Below are 23,020 nucleotides of genomic sequence, written 5' to 3'. Positions count from 1 at the left end.
TCGACCCCCACCCCACATTGCTGCCATTTTAAATCAGTTATATAAATCCTGAATTCCAGAGGTAGGGACTTATTTAAAAATTTAGTTGTCAATAGCTACAGGCCAAATTTATCATTTATTTGGCTTGTTTGGTAGAATAGGGTTAATAATCCGATTGTTTGGAATTTTAATTATTTGGCGAGACGAGGGAGGCTGCTCCTTTAGAATTGCACATTGATTTTGCATGCTGGAGGAGGGAGTAGGGGAAGATTATGACTTTTCTAGGTAAAGGACACAGACTTTTTTCTTTCGTGTCCAACTTCTTTCAGTCCTTTTATCTTCACAACACCGTCGAACACTGCCGTTTGACCTTTGCTGTGTGTTTTTAATAACTTGTGAGATCGAAGTTTAGTAGTTGTCTTGGGTTCATATTATTCCCTTTCACTTCTTAATCAAAAAAAGGAACTAATACACCACTCAGATAAAACTTGTAGAAAATGTTTTGCTCCTTTGTCCTGAAGAATCGATTTAGATAACAGCTTGGTTGTTGTTTTTTTTTTTCCAAGTAGGGGAGGAAGAGGGAGGGGTGAAGGTTTTGACTTTCCCAGTAAAGGTTTAAGGTGGAGGTCGGTCTGCGTTCTCTTAATAATCCTCCATTTTTGGCAGTGGAACTTCAGGGAGAAATAGCAGCCCGTGTTTTAATGAAAACCCCTTCCAGTGGTCCTTTTCAAGAGGAAATCTGGAAATAAGACTCAGTCATCAAGTCACTTAAAAACTGATGAAATAATTAAGGAATATAATGGCCTGGCAAGGACAGAGTCCCTCTGTCTCCTCATTTCAGATAAATGCTAATCACTTCTCTCTCTTTTAACAACATTTATGATGAAATGGCCTGTTTTTGCCACAGCAGGGTTGCTTTGCCAACCCAGAGCACTCTTAATTCTGATACGCTTGATTAGAGCCTCAGGGGTCCCAAAAGATGTGCTGTTTTCCCACTTTGTAAAATTACATTCTTTTCTCACAGTTGTGGCAAACATGATATTGGTTGATAAGAACTTTTGAGTAGTTTTGATGATTCTTTACTGCTTACAGTCTACTACTTTAAAAAAAAGATAGACTTTTATCTCTCTTAAGACTATAAATGATTGGACCTTTTTTACATTTTACATGAAGCTTTGTTTCCATTTGCTCAAAAAAAAAAAAAAAAGAAAAGTCAATTCAGATCATTCCAGCTCACAGATGCCACTATGGCCTGTAAGCGTTTTCTAGCTTGCTGGGTATGACTTGTTTTAAATGGTTCATTTCTAATTTCAGTTTAATTGTGTAATAGTGTGTTTAATAGATGAATTGGAAAGGTGAAGTCAAAGAACTGAACAATGGCTATGTATTTTCAAGCTTCAGAATTACACAGTAAGAATGAAACACATGAGACAGTTGGATAAACTGAGTATTCATTCCTGTAGAATAAAATAAATGTAAGGAGATTTTAAGTTAAATGACTTTATTTGGAATATACTGAGTAGTTTTCAAATTGCTGAGGTGTGCTGCAGAATAAAAAAAAACTGGAAGGTATTTACAGAACAGCCACTGAAGTGGAATTAGAGGAATCCAATCATATTAAATACTCTAAATAGTGAAGAGTTTAGTTACAGCATGTAAATGAAAGTCGTGACAGTGGAAGAGTCTTGATTTGTATGCCTCATCTTCAGATCTTTGGGGGAGGGGTGCTGACTAGTTTAAATGCACGTGGAAGAAAGAATGAGTTACACAAAGACAGCAGGAAATTTCTTAAATCTGCGGGAGGGAAGCTTGATCATCATAGCTGAATGGCCTCATTTGGGGCAGTATAAAACCTTCTGAAATGTTGGTGAAATGTTGACTTTTGGCAGTAAGGTGATCTGGATTATTTTTCTCCAACTGATACTATGGTTAGGCAAATTTGCAGTGGTATGTAGGGCAAAGGATTGGGAATTGAGACCATGAGGGCAGATAGAAATCTGACTTTGAGGAAGTGGGAGGACAGGGACCATCCTTTCCTAAAATCGGCAGCTATTGATAAGTAAGCTCAATTCTTGTATAAATCTATCTTCCCAGTAAATAGAGGGGCAGCCCCTGTCAGCCAGGTGCCACCACACGTTGCTCATTGACGCTTCGGGCTGGAATGCTCATTCGAACACTTTATATTTGAACATTTGTTGACGGACTCTTCTGAACATCCCCATAACTTCCTGCCCAGGGTAACAACATTAACTGAGTTACTGGAAATTTGGGGCCAGTTTGGTAATTTTGTGATAAAGTTGAGAAATAAAATTACTAAACCGGAAAAGACAGCTTAATAAGTTGTATGAGAGAATTAGTTTAATTCTTTACCCTTTGTCCTCGAGCTTTACCAGAGGTGCTCTTGGCCTGTACGGCCCTCCACTTGCTATGGGAGAGCAATCGTGGAGTGAGCTGCTAGTTTTTTAACGGGTTCGTGTAAAGTTTTGTGTGTTGGTGTTCATTAGTTTCTAGTGTGTCGGGGAACCTTCTGAATTTAAAGTATAGTTCTATGGACTGGAAATTGAGAGTCCACATATGTATTGTTCCTGCATATGTATTGTTCCTGAGTCAGCATTAGGAAGAACACTTGTTTTTATATTTCCTACCTGTAACAAATCAGGATAACCTCAGAACAGTTCAATTATACCAGAAGAAGTGTTTTTGTGTTTTTTAAATTAGTGGATAAGTTCTTTTCAGTTCAGTATATAAGTCTACTGAGCAGTGATTGTATTAATTGAAGGGAGACTTTTTTTTCTTATTTTTGAGAGCAAATAGGTGATTTGAAAGAGCCAGACATACAGCTTTAGTATTTACTCAACAGAGATGGGGAGGGGAATATTTAAATGTGGCTAAAGAAAGATCTCATGCCTTAAAAGGCATTGCCCTTGTTTACATATAATCTGAAGTTGGTTAAATTGGCTATAATTAAGAACATTCACCATTAGGCACTGTGGAAAAAGAGGTGTAGTTGTGTAGGGTAATGGGTAATATGATGGTTATAGTGATTTGTATATCTGTGTGTGTTATATACACACAGATATACAAATACATATACACACTTGTGTGTGTGTGTGTGTGTGTGTGTGCAGTGTTTTCTTTGTAGAGAGTTAAAGAATACAGGTAGTTTTTGTTTTTTTTTTTAGTTTGTTGAAATCTCTCTGAAGTTAGTCCTGTCCAAAATCTTTGCAAAATACTTAAGTTAGTACTGGTTAAGTGGTAATAATAGAAACTCACGATAGCAGTGTGCTTAACCTTGCTTAAGTAAAAATTAAAACAATTAATTTCCCTTATAATTCTTTTTTTCACGTCAAGATGGAATTTTTAAAAGCCAGTTTACAGGCCACAGTATCTGTTAATATTGATAATACTAAAACTAAAAATATGTGGTGTTTTAAGTTCATATTAAGATCGTTTATCAAGCTTAATTAATTTAGGAGGAATCAGGCAGAGTTCTTAATCATGACGCTGAAATATGCTAGTAGGAATATATTTTTATCCTACTTCGATCTCTAATCCCATGTAGCACCGAGCACGTACACAGAATTTCAAGAAAATGAGCCTTTATCCCAGGATCTTCGCAAGCCTTGCCTTTGAACAATCATTTGCTTTCGAATAGATTGTAATGTTGAATGTAAACTTCGAATATTTTAGTCTTTCTCTCTCGCTTAACTTTTAAACATCTTTCCACAGCTATGTTGGGGAAGTTGGGTTGGCCATCTGTTCAGTGGGTGTGACCTTGGTGATTTCCTTGCAATAGTGTTGAAGGATTTAAAGTTGTAGGTTTTGATTGCTACTGTAGATTACTTTGTAGAGTTCTCTTCACTTGTCAGATTAAGGAAAAAATAGTATGTGCAAAATAGAGAAGGGAAACCTATAGAAAAACCGGCAGTTTCCTAACCACATCTTGGAGATAATTTTGAAGTTTAAAGGATACAAATGAATTGGCCGGAGACTAGTAGTTTGTTTAGACTGAATGTTTTAGTGATCATTTATTTGGACGCTTAGGTAACTTGGGTGGTGGTAGGGGGAGTAGATTTGTAGGAATACTGCAAATTACTTGACTATAAATAGAATTTTTAAGTGTGTTTGACAGGTTTTGAGGGCCTTGAATACCTTATTGCTCCATAATATGGTAATAAATATTCCATGCCAAGACATGTCAGATAACCTGTTCAGCCGAGGTAGGGATGTGGGGTCTCTAAAGGCGACAGTTTGAGTACAGCTGTACATTAAGAACAGTATTTCCAAATTAACATTGTCAGCAAGGTGGTATTCACCTCTGATTTACTGTGCTTAAGCACAAATTATGGTGCTTTTCATTAAGCATTGTATACTGGGTAGTATCAATATTTGCTAATTTCAAGGTCGATAGGTATTGGCAGAATTCATAGTAAATTTACTCACAGATGAATATCTGCTTTAAAAAGAGATAAATGACCTAAAGAACACCAGACTTATATTTCAGGTGGTTGTAGCAGTTATGGCTTCTATTTTTCAAAGCTTATGTTGTGGTGAATTAGAAAAAAGTATCTACTTAAGTGATCACAATATAAATTAAACCCTAGTATTCGCTCAAAATATTAGGTTATACTGAATAACCTCTTGCCTTAGGTGCCTTAGGTGTGTCTGGCTGATGGTCAAATGCTGTCATTAACCTGAGTAAAGGTTAAGAAAACTTGTTTTAGACGTTGAAAAACATTTTTGCTGAGCGCCTTTCAATAAGCTGAGTGTGTTCAGAATGCTCACTTTTCTTCAAACTAAAAGCAGTTAGACTGTAGGTGTTGGTTTATAACGTCTTCCCTACCCCCTCCATCTCCAGTTCTTTGTCGAGACAGACAATTCACTTTATCAGCAGTGCCATTGGCGTACTGTTGGCGTCCGTGTGCTCCATACATGGAAACGCCGAAAGTGCTGGGGAGCCTGTGTGTGCACACTTCCCTCAGTTGGAATGGTGATATGTTGCTGTTACCAGTAATTAGGTTACGATGTCTGGTTTCCTTAAGTTCTGTTATTATTAAAGTCTTTATTATTACAGGCACTCTATAAAGATTTTTGTTGAGCAGACTGATTTTGAGTGTAGTTATTGATGTATAGTTTAAGGAAGTGTTTTGTCTGCATTTAGTTTTCTAAGTCGAGTTGAGGGTATTTGCTTAGATGTCCCTAGCAGGCCCTGCATTTTGGGTTTGGTAGGTCAATAAGGAGAGTGGTTATAAAGCCAAGTGATGCAGTTTTGCTTCTACTAGTTAACTTTATGGTATGATTATATATGATTCATTTTTTATTATACTCTTAACATTGCAGAAAATGGCAATTAGATGGCAGCCTCAGATAGCTGTGTAGAAGTCTTGATGAACGTTCAAGTTAATTTTAATATCAAGTCAGTTACGGTTGGTGACTGTGGCCAAAAATGCACGTACTCATTCTCTACCTGTACTGATTATGTGGTGTTTCTTGAGAGCCTCACCCTGTGCCAGGGACCCTTTCTAGGCACTGGGGGGCAGCAGTGAGCCAGGCCGACAGGATCTCTGCCCCTGGGATCTTACTTTAAAGGGAGTGGCCCATAGTTTTCGTATCTTTTGGGAGAATAGTAAGGATTGCTTGTGACCCTAGTGCTGGGACAGCTGGGCACAGTTAATGACCATCAGAATCTGTCCCAGAAACTTCCCTGGAGGAAGAAGTCCTTGGGTTTTGCCTGGGAGGGTCTTCTTCCCCAGCTGACTGCACCCCAAGATTCCCTGGCCTGGGACATCCTTCCCTCCCTCCTGTTCACCCTCTTGGGCAAAACTGAAGCTCTTCTTTCTCCGAAGGTTTTTCCCACTACCCTCCTTTACCAATCCTTTAGGTCTTGTGTTGGAAGCTGATGATGACTTACTTAACCCAGATATTTAACATTTCAGAGATAGAGTTGAAACTAAATTGTCTTTCTAAGACAGGAATTTCCAGTATATGCTGTTACCCAATGTGGGAAATAATAGGGATGTACCACATCATGTTTGATCCAGATACTGAGTTTAGGATTGGTGTCTTTTGGGGAAAGATCATTTATAGAAAAGTGGAGTTCCCCCAAACTTAAAAATGTCACAGACTAGTCAAATTTCTTATAAAAAAAAAAAATTATGTTGAGGTCTGACCTGGGGGACTTTGATTTTGCCAAATTAGGACATTAAAAAAAAAAAAACCTGCAATTGCCACTCTTTTGTTTTATGAAAAGGGTATTTTGGCATCAAAAAGTAGAAAGGACCTCAAATAAAGGACAATCTTTATTCAGATTGGAATTAATTCACATAGCTTTGTGTAGAGCTCATTGAGCAGTTTTTCTCTTTCTCATTCAGCTGTTGGCCAGTGAAAACAGTGTTGTCGGGTTTGAGAACTGCTTTTCTAGAGTGTGTGCTGTTACTTTCTTCAGTTAAAATATTACCTGGGACACTAGCACTCAGTAAATATTTGTTGAATGAGTAAATGACTACACAGAAACCCGAATTATCAATCACAGATCCAAATATCATTTAACATCTTGATTAGCATAATCATTAAATATTCTTTTGAGTATGTCTATCCATAAATGTAGATCTAACCCCAGGACCACAGAGTTTTGGAACCTGGCAAGTGGTCCTGTAATTTAACCACCCTCATTAAGTAGACAGAGAAAGGTGAGGTATGTAGTGGTGCCAGCTTTAAGGTTGTGGCTTGGCCAGGACTGGAACTCAGGTCTCTGGAGTGTTCTGTTCTGTCCTACCCAGCAGCTGGTAGCCAGCCCATGTGTTTATCCTCCACTGTGATTGCAATAAAAGACTAAGAAATTAAGATAAAACACTTTAGTCCATTCTTTCTGTACCCTAAACTTTGATCTGCAGTCTTATTTAGAAAAGCTTAATGTTAAAGATCTAGTTTACTCAAAACTAAAGATAACAGGGAGTATGAGAATTTTCTTTCTCTGAGCGTAAAGAGTGGAAGAAATGTTTCCTCCTCCTCTGAGCCTACAGGCCCTTCCTTGCTCTTTGAGGAAGTGGAGAGAAGGAAAGTTGTGTGTGTTTTTTTAATATAACGTTGACTGTGTTGGGAGTAGTTTGCATGTCTTTTTGTTTTCTTGGGTAGAATTAACTGACTTCAGTTAAAGGAGTTGGGACTATTTAAAAACAATTCCTGTGCTTGCTGTAAAGGTGGAGGGTGTTGGCTTTAGAGGTTAATTCTTCTGCAAGAGTGAAAATTAGCTTCTAGATCGGACCCTGTAGAGTTAAATCAACTCATGCATTTTTTACCTGGTCAGTGTATATGTGAAAGGTGGATTAGAAATGAGAGGATCTATTTTCTGATGAAACACTAAGCCACGTTGAACCAGCTATGTTGAGGATTTTATTTTAAATGTGTACATTCACAGAGTAGCTTTGTGTATATTTGTTGTTTGGACAAGGAAGCCCTACCCTGCCTGACGCTGTTAAAAGCAAACTGGGATTTGGGCAGTGGAATGAAGGCCAGAATATCCAGTGAACCAAAATACATCAATATCAAGGTTCTGCTTTGCCAGGAGGAGCAGCGGTTCTGAGGTGTGTTTCTTGAATGGGGATTTTAGGAAGGGGTCCCATTTTCTTGTGCTTATGTTGTTGACTTATGTATGGGTAATCTTTGAGTGTGCTTTTAGGCATTTGTGTTTCTTGTATGATTTGTCTGTAAGACAGTTTGAAACTCTGGCTTTTGAAATTTTACCTAAAGTGCTTTTATTGTTATTTTTTACAATTCTTATAGTCTCTATACTTATACAGGTTGTTTGTAAGGATACACATGTGCATTTTAATGGCAGTTAAAACAAACTCAGCTGAAATTGACAATTTCTGTCCTGAAACTTTACATTTTAGATGTAAATCATTAAAGCACCAGGTTTTCAGTTTAACTGCATGAATTTCTGGCAGTTTGATAAGGGTACTGACTGGATAAAATGCTAATGATTTAATTAACGAGCACTTTAACAGGATGCGCTGTATTAGTTAAAAGTGAAGCAGCTGAATTAGGTACATTCTGTGCTTCGTGGGAAGGACCACTGTGAGTCATCGGCCAGCCTTCTCTTTTCTCTGACTGGAGCTATAGCCGTTTCTATTTTTTTTCCCTCTAGGTTTTGGAAATCCCTTGTCTCCAGGTTGCTGGAATTGACTTCTTGCTCAACTGAATCACTCACTTGATGAAGACAAAGAGAACTAATGCTTTGTGCTGACTCATCTCTGAATCCAAGCACTGGGGAGTCTGTCTGCCTGGTTTGTGGAAAGATCCAGTGATTGTTTTTATCACTAAGCTTCCTGAGACTTCTGAAGATAAGAAGTCAGAGGAATATACACTTTCTTTTGAATTTTCATAACATACTTGCTCTAGTTTTGAAGCCTCGGGCTGCTGGGCGTGTGAGTGACAAGTCTTTACAAGTGGCCTTATTCCAACTCCAGAGATTCCTCACCCAGATTCTAATTTTATATACAATCCTCAAGAGACAGGAAACATGCCAACTCAATCCCTCTTGATGTATATGGATGGACCAGAAGTTATTGGCAATTCTCTTGGCACCCAAATGGAGATCGATGATGCCATGACAATAAAAGGGACCACTGCTGTTCCTTTCAGAGCCACACAGGAGAAAAACATAATCCAAATAGAAGGGTATATGCCCTTGGACTGCATGTTTTGCAGTCAGACCTTCACACATTCGGAAGACCTCAATAAACACGTCTTAATGCAACATCGGCCTATCCTCTGTGAGCCCGCCGTTCTTCGTGTTGAAGCAGAGTATCTGAGTCCTCTTGATAAAGTTCAGGTGAGAACAGAACCTCCAAAGGATAAGAATTGCAAGGAAAACGAAGAACTTTGCTGTGAAGTGTGTGGGCAGACGTTTCGAGCCGCCTTCGACGTTGAGATCCACATGAAGAAACACAAGGACTCTTTCACTTACGGGTGTAATGTGTGTGGCAGAAGATTCAAGGAGCCCTGGTTTCTGAAGAATCACATGCGAACGCACACTGGCAAATCGGGGGCCAAGAGCAGACCACAGCCAGGCCTGGAGAGCCCGGTGACCATCAACGAGGTGGTGCAGGAGCACGCGGCTGAGAGCGTCTCATCTCCTTACAAGATCTGCATGGTTTGTGGCTTTCTGTTTCCAAATAAAGAAAGTCTCATTGATCACAGGAAGATGCACACCAAAGACACTGCTTCCGGTACCCGCAGCTCACAGACAGACACGCAGCAGGAGGGAATGCCGTCTCCGGGGGAAGAGTTGCTGCAGTTCTTAAACCTAAGACCCAGGTCTCACCCTGAGGTCGCGAAGAAGCCGGCCAAATGGATACCTCAGCTGGACCCATTCACCACCTACCAAGCCTGGCAGCTGGCCACCAAAGGGAAGGTCGCTGTGTGCCGAGAGGTGAAGGAGCAGCCGGGCCAGGAGGGGAGCACCGACAACGATGAGTCCTGTTCAGACAAAGAAGAGCTGGGGGAAATTTGGAACGCGAATAAAAGCCATCCCGAAGGTTCCGGAAAGTCCAAGACAAGTAAAAGCGGTTGTCCAGGTCTCTCACAAGATAAGGAGAAGCCCAGACACCCCGCCGGTGAAGTGCCTTCCGTGGACACAGACCCCAAGTTAGCCAGTAACAAAGAGAAGCCGACGCATTGCTCCGAGTGTGGCAAAGCCTTCAGAACCTACCACCAGCTGGTCCTGCACTCCCGGGTGCACAAGAAGGACCGTAGGGCCGATGCCGAGTCGCCGCCCATGTCAGTGGACGGCAGGCAGCCGAGCACCTGTTCTCCGGACCTGCCCCCGACCCTGGAGGAGAACGGAGCCATCGATCGAGAAGGTGGCTCTGAAGACGGGTCCGAGGATGGGCTTCCAGAAGGGCTCCACCTGGGTAAGCTGCTGGGTGGTGCACTGTCCCTCCTCTGCTCGGTGCCAGAGGACACTAGCCGGTTATCAGGGTGGGGAGGTGGGTTTGAGTGCCGGCTGTTTCTGGTGTCATCCCCCTGTTGTAAGTCCCTTAGCCTCTCGGGGCCTTCACTTTCTCATTTCTGTAACAGTAGGGTGGAGTTATAAGGCTTATCGAGGTTTCTTCCTGTTCTAAGAGTGATGTGATTTCATACTTTGCTAACAGGAGACACACATTATTTTATTTTTTTTAAACCAATCTTTTAAATTAATTAATTTTTGGCTGCGTTGGATCTTCGTTGGGTCTTCATTGCTGTGCGCGGGCTTTCTCTAGTTGGGCGAGCGGAGGCTACTCTTGGTTGCGGTGCGCGGGCTTCTCATCACAGTGGCTTCTCTTGTTGCGGAGCATGGGCTCTAGGCGCGCGGGCTCAGTAGTTGTGGCTCGTGGGCTCTAGAGCGCAGGCTCAGTAGCTGTGGTTCGCGGGCTTAGCTGCTCCGCGGCATGTGGGATCTTCCTGAACCGGGGCTCGAACCCATGTCCCCTGCGTTGGCAGGCAGATTCTTAACCACTGCGCCACCAGGGAAGTCCCAGGACACACATGATTTTACCTTGTGCATCGGCGCTGCTTCGCTGGGGCAGTTTTGCCCCCAGTGGACATCTGGCACTGTCTGGAGACAGTTTTGGTCGTCACCACTGTGTTGGTGTGTGTGCTGCTGACACCCAGTAAGTGGAGGCCTGGGATGCACTACACATCCTCCCAGGCACAGGGCAGGCCCCCCCCCCCCACCCGTACCAGTAGTGTCAGAGTTGAGAGATGCTGGCCTTCCCTTACAGTTTCCCAGCATTTCTGATCTTAATCTATAAAAACAAGTTATCCTTATATGCAGTGCACTTCCCTTTCTGTCAAGGGCCAGCTTTTACACGTTTATTCCAAACGGATATCTGTGGGCACAGATCAGTACTGGGAATGGTTGTCAATCAGAGAAAGAGTATTAGGCCATTTGGTGCTGCCTGGTCCCCTATCCTTTGTGTCTGGGGGCAAGTATTCATTCATAGCTCATTCACTGAAACAATTTGTAAAGTAAAGAGAATGTGAACACACCAAAGATGATGTAAAGATCTCACTTGCTCAGTCAAAATTCTAATGTACTGATGGCATTTATGGGAAACGGAAGCCATCGCTGAGGTCCTGTTGACCTATCTCTTGAGTCCCAGTGGGCGTCATCTAGGGCGGAGGAGTCCACCTGTGGTTCAGATCGTGCCCGTCTTCACGTAAACCACAGCTTCTCTACCCATTTAATAATATTTTGTTTGAACAGAGGATTCTGCTGCTGGAGAACACTGAATAAACCCCTGCATAATCAACACAGGAATGATGAGATCATGAATTAGTCTTAGAGAAACGGTATCATTTACAGACTGGTCTTGGGTTTAAACATGCTGGCCTCTTGCATTGTAACTTGACAGTGTGTTGATGTCTCTAAGAACCCCGGGTGTGAGATCCAGGGTGAATGTGACCAGATAATACATCTTCTCTGAAGCTGGTGCCCAGTTCTTTTTCTGATCACAGGATGGGTGTGAGAGCAGCAGTTTTCATATCAAATATTTAGCATGTTTAGAGTTTCCTGGGAGACAGGAAACCTAGCACTCAGCATGCTTACAATCTTCATTTTTCAGAAATCTAGAAAACGCACTATGGTGTCTTAATGACATCATAAACATGACTTTAAACCAGCCCTCCAGTTTTCTAAGTGATTCCTCTTAGTGGCAGTGCTGTTTGTGGGCCTGCAGTAATGGGGAGGTAATTAGGCCTGTGAGATAGATGCCCCGGTGCCCTGAAAGAAATGAGCTAGCCGGTCACATTCTGCCAGTAGGTGGTGTGGGCAGAACTGGGTGGAAAACTTGGGCCCAGTCGGCAGGCAGATAGAATAGCCCATGATAGTTGGGAGCGCCAAGACTTGCGTTGAGTCTGGTTCTACCACTGCCTTGTTCTGTGACCCATTTCGTGTTGCTTAACCTTTCTTTGCCCTGATTTCCCTGTTTACAAAATTGGTTCATTGACCCTTGTCTTCCACCTCCCAAGGATGATTTCAACTGCCTATTTATAAAAAGTCCTTTAAAGGGCAGCACAAGCAAAATCACAGGTGGTGCTGAAGGACCAGGAACCAGGTAGATGTGGACATTTCATGCCCTTTGTGTTAGAATAAAGGCGTTTCATAACGTTTGGGATATGATGCAACATACCGTAAATCCTGACACATAGCTGGAAGTAGGAAATTGCAGTGAGGTGCAAGCCCAGCTACAGAGTTGGGTGTGATTGTCAGAAAGAGAGCTGGGCATTCTACGTTAGGGAATGGACTTTCATGAATTAATATTATGATGTGGTCTTCTAGTTTACATTTATTTTATTGTTATGTACTATATCAGCCTGGCTTTCTTTAGATTTACTTTTAAGATCAAAAAGCAGAGTAAATAATTTATCTTTATTGTTTTAAACTTTAAGCTATAAATGGCTTTAATAATAGTTGTTCATGTAAATTATTTTTAAAAGTCTTCATGACACCTTTTTAGATCAAGGGTTGTCTCTGCTGTCTTAGAGTGTCCAGAGGTTTAGAGGTGGCTACGTTGTCTTCAGGGAAGTTTAGGGGTGACAGAGATTTTATAGTCCTGTCTTTTTTTTTTGGCTGTGCCTCGTTCCCCGACTAGGGATTGAACCTGGGCCCTCGGCAGTGAAAATGTGGAGTCCTAACTACTGGACCGCCAGGGAATTCCCTATATAGTTCCGTCTTTATTGTACCTGGAGGCTCACCGTGGTTTAGTTATAAGTTGCTTTTTAAAATCAGTGAAATCTATAATCTAGACTGCGGAATGTGGAAGGAGCCAGGAAGAGGCCATTTAGTAGGGAATTACAGTTTTTCAAGGCAAAAGGACAAGTTATGCTAAATTTAAAGAGATGACCTGACTTATGTTGTAGTCATATTGTGATTTATGTAATATGACATAATTTAATAATATAAGAGGAGGTTCATCTAGAACTTACGCCCATATATGGCAAGCCGGTACTTTAACTGCAGCACTGCTGTCTGGGAGGGCTGCTGTGTCCTCCTCTCATTAGTGGCCCCCCCAGGACCTTCATTTACTCCCCTGTTCTGATCAGGCTGCAGAGAGTGAAGTTTAAAGTTCAACCCTGGGTCATTTGGGGACAGATTTTGAGTTGTCAGGTACATTTAGCCCGTGTGAGTGCTTGTGGGTAATACAACCTGCTTTCCAAAAACGTTGCTAAATTTTGACAAACTTTCCTAGGTGTTTGCCCAGGGCCAAGCTTTTTTATTTTCTGTAAAGATTAAGTTGTGCTCACTGCCCTCTAGTGGTAACTTGCTTAAGCTTAAGACAAAAAGCTTTTCCTCTGGTGGTTGGGAAAGTCGGTGATTTGTATTGGCTTGGTTTTCTAAATTACTTATTCTGAAGAATCTGGATATTCCAGCCTGTGTGCAGGTCCAGCTTGAGTTTGCCAGGTTCTGCGTGTCTCAGACTTGTTGGGAGAGCGGACAGCTGCCCGTTGGTTTCAGTCTATTAAATGGTCCTGTGATCGAGGTAGATGAAGAACTGAATCTTACAGTGAACTCTGCTGTGCTCAGAAAAAAAACTGATGCACACTTGCTTTAATACTGCAGGCAACCTCAAAGCAACATTTGGCATGTTTTTAGCCAATACCTAATATAAAAATTATTTTATACTTTCCAAAAATGTTTCTATCAAGAATCTTTAAGTCAGCTCGCCCTGTTCACATACTTGAGCCATCTTCTTACATGAATTATTTTTGTTTCTGTTTTAAGATAAAAATGATGATGGAGGAAAAATAAAGCATCTTACATCCTCAAGAGAATGTAGTTATTGTGGGAAGTTTTTCCGTTCAAATTATTACCTCAATATTCATCTCAGAACACATACAGGTAAGGAACTTCTTAGATTTGTTTACAGCATGTATTAGTTGAGAGGATTATGATGTAGTTCTGTGTCTGATTTTTGTTGTTGTTGTTGTGTTGTTCAGATATTCTGCTAGATCCTTGGACTAGCTTAAGGATATATGTGTAGTCTGTTGATTGTTGTGAAGTTAATTTCTCCTTTATCCTAACTCTCATCTTATTAAAACCTCTTTAACATTTTTTAATGCCACAGCTCTTTCGCATTAATTTTTATGATTTAGAATGCAATGAATATATTTAACAATCATTTATTTATTTTTAAGTTTATTTTAATTAATTAATTATTTTTGGGCCGTGCCACACGTCTTGTGGGATCTTAGTTCCCTGACCAGGGATTGAACATGTGCCCTTGGCGGTGAAAGCGCAGAGTCCTAACCACTGGACCGCCAGGGAATTCCCAATAATCTTTTCTTTAGGTTGTAGAAGCAGCTGTAACATAATGGTTTAGGAGGCTGTGTGGACTTGAATTTGCACATCTGCTCACCGGCGTACAACCTTAGGCAAATTACTTAACTCTTCTGCACTCCCATTTTCTTAGCTGTAGAAGTGGGATAATATTCACTCCCATAGGGCTGTTATGAAGATTAAATGAGATAATTTTAAAGTGTGCTTTTTAATTTTTTAAATTAAAGACGTGTTCACATTTTCAAATATTTGGGGTAGAAAGGGCGATGAAGCAAACAACTCATGACAGATCCTGGATGTGAAGATTAATAGACAAGAAGGGAAAAGGAAAGGACCCCATTTTCTATGTCTTATTTGTTTCGATGCCTTTCATAAACTTCTGTAATAGAGTGACATTTCTTGTTTTAGGTGAAAAACCATACAAATGTGAATTTTGTGACTATGCTGCAGCCCAGAAGACCTCTCTGCGGTATCACCTGGAGAGACATCACAAGGACAAGCAGACCGATGCTGCTGCTGAAGTCAGGAACGAGGGGAAAAACCAGGAGACGGAAGATGCACTTCTAACCACTGACAGTGCGCAAACCAAAAATCAGAAAAGATGTTTTGATGGTGCCAAAGATGTTAAAGGCAGCTCACCTGCAAAGCAACTGAAGGGGATGGCCCCTGCCTTTCAGAACATTCTGGGCAGTGCTGTCCTCTTAGCAGTACACAAAGATACTCAGGATTTCAGTAAAAACGCAGCTGATGACAGTGCCGATAAACTGAGCAAAAATCCTGCCCCTGCTTATTTGGACGTGTTAAAAAAGAGACCAGCAGTTGAACCTCAGGCACACAACCTCACCTGCAGAACAGAAGTGGACGTGGCCCCTCACCCAGACGGCCGGGTGGCCCATCACCTCCAGGTCGGCCACAGAGAGAAGAAAGCGGAGGTCGATGCCAACTGTCAGGAGAAGCCCTTAAACTTATCCCTCGGGGCTTCCCACTGCTGCCCGGCAGCTTCTTTGGGTAAAAGTGTGACCACGAGTACCACCTGCCCGTTCTGCACCTTCAAGACATTTTATCCAGAGGTTCTAACGATGCACCAGAGACTGGAGCATAAGTACAACCCAGATAGCCACAGAAACTGTCGGAACAAGTCTCTGCTTCGAAGTCGACGGACCGGATGCCCCCCAGCTTTACTGGGGAAAGATGTGCCTCCCCTCTCGAATCCCTACAAGCCCAAGCCCAGGCCCGCCTTCCCAGCGCAGCCCAGACCCCTGCCGTCCGAGAAAGCGAAGCCCACCCCACCGGGGCCCGGCAAAGCCCCTCTGACTTCAGGGATCGACTCCAGCACTTTAGCCCCCAGCAACCTGAAGTCCCACCGGCCGCCGCAGAGCCTCGGGGGGCTGGGGGCCGCGGCCCGGCAGCCGCCTTCCGAGATGTTCGCCAAAGCCAGCGCGACCCCGGCCGCGGATAAAGCCAAGCGGCTGGAGCCCAAGCCCAAGCCTCAGCCTCCTGCCGGGGCCCCGGCCCAGCCCGCCCCAGGCGGCGCCCTCAATGGCTGCAGTGACCACACCCCCAGGAATGACGGCCTCTGGGCGCCACCGGCCCGGGACTACTTCTGCGGCCGCGGCGCCGAGCCGGACGAGCCGCTCCCCAAGCGGCCAAGGGTCGGGGCCCCGGCCCGCGATGGGGACCAACCCGGCCCCCACTACCGGCGGCCCTTCGACCTCCCCAAGTTCCATGTGGTGCACGGCCTCACGTCGCTGCTGCCCCCCGAGTGCGCGTGCCCTCCGCCCACTGCGCTGCCTGCGCGGCCCCGTTTCTTGGCCACCGGCGAGGCGGATGCGGCCGTGCTGCCCGCGCAGAAGCCCTTCGCTGCGGCTGGAGCCCTGTTCCCCTGCGGCCCTGCGGGCCCCGCGGCCGGGTCGGCGCTGGAAGGTGGGTGTCCTGGAGATGGGGGCTTCCGGGAGGGCGAGACGTTCCGAGACCGGGCAGTGGTTCGGGGCCCCCAAACTCGGCCCTACAGGATGAAAGCTTATTCCCCAGTGTTTCATTTCGCTCTTTTAATTTAATTTTCTCCCTGGTTGGGAGAATGGTGAAAAGCGCTTGAGGACCCAGGAGTCTGATGTCAGGTGTCATTTACGCCCGCTCACCTGACTTCGTCACGGTCCAGTTTTCTCCTTTGCACGTGTGTGTTGCGTCCAGCGCTCCAGCCCACCCTGGGAGGTGGGAGCCCGGAGGTGGGGTACTTCTGTCCATGTCTCACCACCCCTACTAGACTGTGAACTCACTCAGGGCAGAAAATGAGTTTTATATAACTTTGGTATGCAGCCCTGTCAGGTGCCCAGCACAGGGTGGTGCCAGGGGTGCTCAGTAAATACCCATGAGGACCCTTGATCCACCAGAGCAGAAGGCTAAGAACTGCTGGTTAAACAATCTTTTGAACAGCTTGATGTTCAGACTTACAGAACTGCACTGCCTTCTTTAGCCTTTGTTAAATACTTAAGTGAATTGTAGAAAGCACAGTTTTTCCCTGTATTGTCCATTACGCTCATAGGTACTTTGGTGTCTTTAACGCCCTTGCTAACTCATGACAGTTTCATAGAGGTGTCTGACACATACCTGTGCCTGCAAAAAAGTAGATCAGAGTGTCGTGGGGACCTGTCCCCCTTGGAAAACGTGATGAAACCACCATGCCTTCTTTTGTCGGATATAAACTCTGCAGGTTTGTCCGTCCCAAAGGGACAAAGCCATTTTGAACCTCTCAGTTTGTATTTATTTCAAATTAAAGATTCTGTGTGGTGACAATGCTCTATCAAGGATGGCTTGATGCCAGTTGATCTGATAGGGACAGCAAATTAAACAATTGCTTTCATACAGTCCAGTGACTTTTATAAAAATTCTGATGAAGATATAATTTTTGCAGCCTTTTGATTAGAAGCGTCCCTTTTTTTCCCCCTCCTCGGCACTTAAAATGGACATGAGTCATAACTGTGTCTTTACTTGAAGAGAAAAGGCTCTGTGTTGCAAGTAAATCAGTCTTTTTTTCCCTCCTCCTCCACACAGTTTTGGTTCATGATACACAAAGCTTTAAAATCCTTATGCTGCTGTTTCCTTTTAGCTTTTTAATTTTTACTGATGACCACCTAGCACTTAGATAATTTTAGCTTTAGTGACTTAAAATTCTGTGCTAAGAAATGTCCTCGTGGCATTTAAAACCATTTCACCTTGTAAGTAACTTTATAACATGTATGCATCTTATGTGTTCTGGTCACCTTGTCAGTTAGGAATTTTGAAAATTGACTTCTAACATCCCACACATTTTACCTAACTGTTGAACTTAATTCTAAATGCCCTTTTATGCTTTTTTTTTTTCAATCAGGAAAAAGGCCTGTGTCCTATCAACACTTATCTAGCAGCATTCTACAGAAGAGGAACTATGAGAATTTTATTGGGAACGCACATTATCGACCAAATGACAAAAAAACTTGATTCCCTATTTTGGGGATGAAAGGTGAGCACATATAATGCATTGGTTTTACTTAATTGAAAATAAACCATCTAGCTTATCCAGTTTAATAATAAAAAGTAAAATTGCTTTGAATTTGACTTTTGAAGTGTCTTAAAACAGAGTCCTCCCGGTCTCTGCATATCAGCGGCGATGATAATGGTAAAAACAACAATAGCAACTGGAAGTTACTAAGCATTTGTTTCATGCCAGGCGTTGAGTGAAGTGTTTTATCGCCATCAGCTCATTTAATCCTTCTTACAGCATCAGGTCAGGGGTTAGCCAACTGCCTACCACCTGTTTTTGTCAATAAAGTTTTATTGGCACACAGCCACATCCATTCCTTTACGTATTGTCTGTGACTGCTTCGTGCCACAGCAGCAGAGGTGGGTAATTGGGATAGGGACTTCATGGCCTGCAAAGCCGAGAATATTAACTGTCTGGCCCTTTACAGAACAAGTTTGCCGATCCCTGGGTTAGGAGGTCCTGTGCCCACTTTACAGATATGGAGACTGAGACTTGGATTATGTAACTTGCCCAGCGCCTTACTCTGCCTACTTTTGGTCGTAGGTCTGCACAGTCCAAGGCCTGTGCCCCAACCCTCCAGTTTAAGAGCTTGTTCAAAGCCTTTATAAATCCTTATCTGTTGGGGGAGGGGAGTGGGACAGAGCAAGTAGGTTTATTTCGACTTTTTGGTTCACATGGCAAATGTATCTAACGGTAGCTACCCCAAAGCCTCAGTGTTCTTGGAGTTGTACACGTGTTAGTTTAGTTACTTCCAAGTTTGGGCAGGGGGCATGATGTCTGTGTGAGAGTCACACTAGGATGCTTTTAAAAATAAATTGAATGGAAAGATTGGGGCTCGTGGACCGATCTAGTTCCCTCCCAGATAACTCTTGTCCTTTCAAACCACCACCATATCCCCATGGAGCAGACTCTTGACTGAGTGCCTGCTAGATCTAGGTACAGAGATAAAGGCTCATGGACTAGGGCAGAATTTCTTCTTCTGTTTTCACTGGGACACATGGGGCCCGTCAGCCTCTGCAGCTCTACATCCTTCTCTCCCGCTCAGGTGATGCCAGTGGTGTGAGACTGGTGTCATCACAGGAATGAGATTAAATCCACTCTGCCTTAAAACCTGAAAACAGAAAATTTATAGGTTGTAAGCAATAGATTATTTGCACTGCATGTAACAGCAGATGGGAACCGTCCTGTTTATCCAGCTCCGGCCTCTTCCTGCAGCCTCTGGGCTACTCTGCTTGCATTTCTCTCTCCCCGGGAACATTCTTCCTGCACCCTCTTTGCCAAACAACCTCGTTCTGAGACTTCAGGACCAGCTCACGTATCATCTCTGCAGAATGTTTGCCGGGAACTGGGGCTTCCCTGTTTGTGTTCCGTCTGAGCTGTGGTTCTTACCCATTTGTGCCCATCTTACCTGGGCGTCGGCCTTCCACTCCGAGCTAAGCTGAGGAGGGGTCTCCTTCGTTCAGTGGCTGGCCCATCGCTGGGAATTTCAGCCATACAAGTCAATAGGTGTTGGCTGAACAAATATTGTTACACTCTGTGCCATGAATTTCCCTTTCATAGGGTATAAACTTCCAGAGTTTCTTATAGGTGGCAGTTGCCTTTGGCAACTGTCAGATATGAATTCTGGTTCTTGGTTAAATCATCTTCATTAAATCACTGTTAAGTATATATTAGCACCCCCTAAATAGTGCAGCTTTTATTTATTTAGACTCCTGAGACTTTGGTCACAAAATTTAAGCTTAAATGGAACCCATTGCATTTCTAGATCCCTTTAGCTCTATTTATTTATTATACTTCTTTTTTCTTTTTTAAGACTTTTGTATACTGTATTTAGTTTTATCCTAATCATCTTTAAACCTTTCCCCCTCCCCCCCTTAGGTCTTGATGGATATAAATGTGTACTCTCCATGAAATTGAATTAGTTCATCTTTTGAAAAAGCAGATGGTGAAAGCTACTGAAATAAGCTGTGATTGTACTGTACATATATAAAGAACACTACGGTTTTGTAAAGTTGTTCTGTTAACTTTTGTACCAAATAGCAATAAAAACTATAGTTGGAACAGTTGGGTTGTACACAAATGGAGACCGGACATCTCTATTTTGCCCTGAATAATATTTTTTTTAGAATTGACCAAATAAGAAGTGGAGTTTTTTTGCATACTTGAGCGCTGCTGAAAAGAAATCATTTGGGCTGGGGGGTGGGATGGGGAGAAAGTATATAACGCTTGCACCTCAGGTAAAACTGTAAATATATGTTGTAAACCTGCTTGTTTAAAACTGTGTGTATTCTTTTCTCTAATGTTGCTCATCACTTGGAGCATGTTTCTGCTACTTGTCCTCTTTCATTTAAAATGTATGTTTTTTAAAAAATTTCTCAATGATTTGTATTATGTTAAATCCTCCGCAGTCTGTTGTCTTAACAGAATTGTTAACAGAAGCATTGACCCCCTATGAATATGTGCTGCATGTACGGAGATCAGCCATTCTGAATTTGGTGCCCTTTTACTGCAAATTTCGGTATGTCATCTGAGAAAGACCCAGATCCACCGTCCTTTTCTGAGGGAATGGCATGGTTTGTGGGATTTTTAAGTGTGTGTATCTACAGGGAAACATTTCCTCTGTAGGCCAGCCACACATTCAATAAGCGTACCAAATCGTATGTGGAGTTACTTAAATTTGTTTTCTATCAAATTAATCATTTTTGTTGGACAATTCCTGGGTTTTTCTGGCATTTGCCTAAATTCATATATAAAAATATAAACACTAAATTGTACATGTGAATTATATATATATTGGAAACAATTTTAAAAGAAATGAAAGTTTTGGGGTAATTTTAGGTTTGCATTTGGAAGTCTTGGTGTGTCTGGCATTTGGGTTAACTGTGGACACACTCGGGTTAATTACAGACACGTGGATTTTGCAGGAGTGCGTGCTGGCTGAGTTTTCTGGTACTCAGGGGAGAGGTAATCTGTTTTGAGACCTCAGTTGTCTTCCCATTTTTGGTTGTTTTGAAGCAGCAGCGTTTTTCTCAGTGTACATGCAATTTGGGTTTTAATGAGAGGCTAGCCACCAGCTGGCTTACTAGATGTTTTAAACTTCTATTCTCTTAATCCGCTGTCCCATGGCTGAGTGTATTCTGCAGTACCTGGGTTTAGCGACCACAAAATTCTTCATTAACAAAACTGTTTCAAAAGTAAATTTGCACTGTTAATTTTTCTTGCCCTGCCCTTCTCCATTAGAGCAAGGGTAATGTCCTCAAAGAATCCTGATGTTTTTTTGTTTGTTTTCATTATGCAACATGACACCTACTCGATAGAAAAGTCTTAACTCCCAGGTGAAAAGGGAGACCTGGTTTGAGATCAGTCTGCTGGCATCGTGATGAAGTGCTTTGTATCAGGAAAGTGTACACTATTTACCTTTCTTCCTGTTCACAAGCTGAGCCATATGTACATAATCTAGATTTTTGTTTTCATAGTTTTGCACTTTTATAGCCTACTTTTGAAGATTAACACATTTGCAAGATGATTGACCTGATCCTTACCTAATCCAATGAGTGTTACAGAAAGCTTGCTGTGATGATAAATATAAATCCTAAAAGGGGATACATGATAATAGAGGGCTGAAATTTAAATCTGTATTTAAAAAAAAAAAAATCACCAAATCTATTTGAAAACAAGTCAGTTCGTGTTATGCTGAAATTTTTGGGGGCTTTCAGATTTCTCCTTCTTAACCACATTTCTGAGTGCATAAAAATATCAGTTTTTTTTCTTTCCACAGCCCTTGTACTCCAAAATGTGTTTTTTGTTTTTTTTTTTGTCCATCAGTATTAACTATTGGGATACTACTGGTTTTGTGTTTTTTTTTTTTCTTTGAGACAACAGTACATATAATAGAGGTACAATCTGTTGGATTTTTGTTTATGTATTTATTTCATTCCAGTTTGATTTATTTTAATTGTTGATACTTAAGTTGTCAAACCATAGACATTACTTGTTTTATTTATGATATATTTCAGCTTAAAGTTATGTTATTATATGTGGATGTAAATATAGATTTGGTGTTTTGCAGTCTTGGGCTTTGGTCTTTATTGTGTCCCTGCTTTCTGATTTTGTTTTAACTTTTTATAAATGTAATTTTAGACATACACCATAATAGATTAATATAATGAGTCCCCATGTGCTCGTCAGCAACACTTTGCCAGTCTCTTTGTGATTCCCCACCCCTTTCCTGAGTATTTTAAAGCAAATCTTAGACATAATTTAATTTCATTCCTCAGACACTTCTAAGTATCTCTGACAGATAAGGACTTTTCCTGATCACACCTAACTAAGCGGAAAACGATTTCTCATAACTGACCTCCATGTCTGTCTGCATTCCCTGGTTGTCTGAGAAACGTCTTCTGACAACTGGTAAGTTGCAGTCAGGATCCAAACAAGATCCACTTACTTGGTTTAGTTGATAGGTTTCTTAACCCGATTTTAATCTTAACCTTCTACCCCCGACACACACACACACACACACACACACACACACACACACACACACACACACACACACACACACACACACACACACACACACACACACACACACACACAATGACATCTTATTTATCTGCCCTTCCTTCCTCAGAACTTGGCCATTTGTGGTGCCTGGGTGACATCTCTGTGCCAGTGTCTGGGACTTGGGCACCTGATGTTAATCCAATTGTACAGCCTTTCAATGAGATTCTACTTCCTAGTGTGAATGGGACATACTCATGTGACAAAAGATTTCCAACCTGTGAGTTTATGGAAAGTTATACCAAAGAAGAAAAAAAAAAATCACATTTCTTTTCTGCCCTTTACCCTTATTCGTCACAGTGAAATTGCATCCTCACTTTTGCACACACATCAAACTCGCGAACGTCTATGGCTCCTATGGACTGTAGCCATAGAATCAGAATCACCTGGCATGTCTCCCAGTCCGACCTCCCCTGGAGCAGGGTTGAGAAACCGGAATGCCTACCAAGCACACCAGGTGATTCTTATTTACTCCAAAGAGTGAGAAGTTACCTAAGGTTCCTGGATATTCTATTTGGGCAGCTGTAATCTCATCATAATGATGGTTAAAGTGTCCCTGGGCTTCGAGCCTCACAAGCATCATTGTCAGTGGACTGATTGCCATCCTCAGTGCCCCAGGGACTTTCACTTTAACCCGC

The 23,020-nt window shown here is 42.3% G+C and overlaps 1 protein-coding gene across 2 annotated transcripts in view; it reads left to right on the top strand.

Moving 5' to 3' along the window:
* The window catches only part of ZNF217 (zinc finger protein 217), a 28,069-nt gene extending 6,207 nt beyond the window's left edge, over positions 1–21,862 (top strand). The window contains exons 2-6 of one of the 2 annotated variants that reach the window (XM_082857031.1): positions 8,126–9,893; positions 13,745–13,861; positions 14,708–16,222; positions 17,667–17,798; positions 19,698–21,862. In XM_082857031.1, the coding sequence (XP_082713157.1) occupies positions 8,501–9,893; positions 13,745–13,861; positions 14,708–16,222; positions 17,667–17,776 (3,135 nt within the window). In that variant the 5' untranslated portion in view covers positions 8,126–8,500 and the 3' untranslated portion in view covers positions 17,777–17,798; positions 19,698–21,862. Of the gene's footprint in view, positions 1–7,982; positions 9,894–13,744; positions 13,862–14,707; positions 16,223–17,666; positions 17,799–19,697 lie in introns of those variants that run through there. The other variant, XM_082857032.1, reaches the window with a different exon arrangement.
* The last annotated feature ends 1,158 nt before the right edge of the window (positions 21,863–23,020 follow it).

The sequence above is a fragment of the Leucopleurus acutus genome (assembly GCF_964270905.1).
Source record: "Leucopleurus acutus genome assembly, chromosome: 16".
In the NCBI taxonomy this organism is placed as follows: domain Eukaryota; kingdom Metazoa; phylum Chordata; class Mammalia; order Artiodactyla; family Delphinidae; genus Leucopleurus; species Leucopleurus acutus.
The sequence above is the reverse complement of the archived record's forward strand: the minus strand, read 5'-3'. Positions and strand labels throughout refer to the sequence as shown.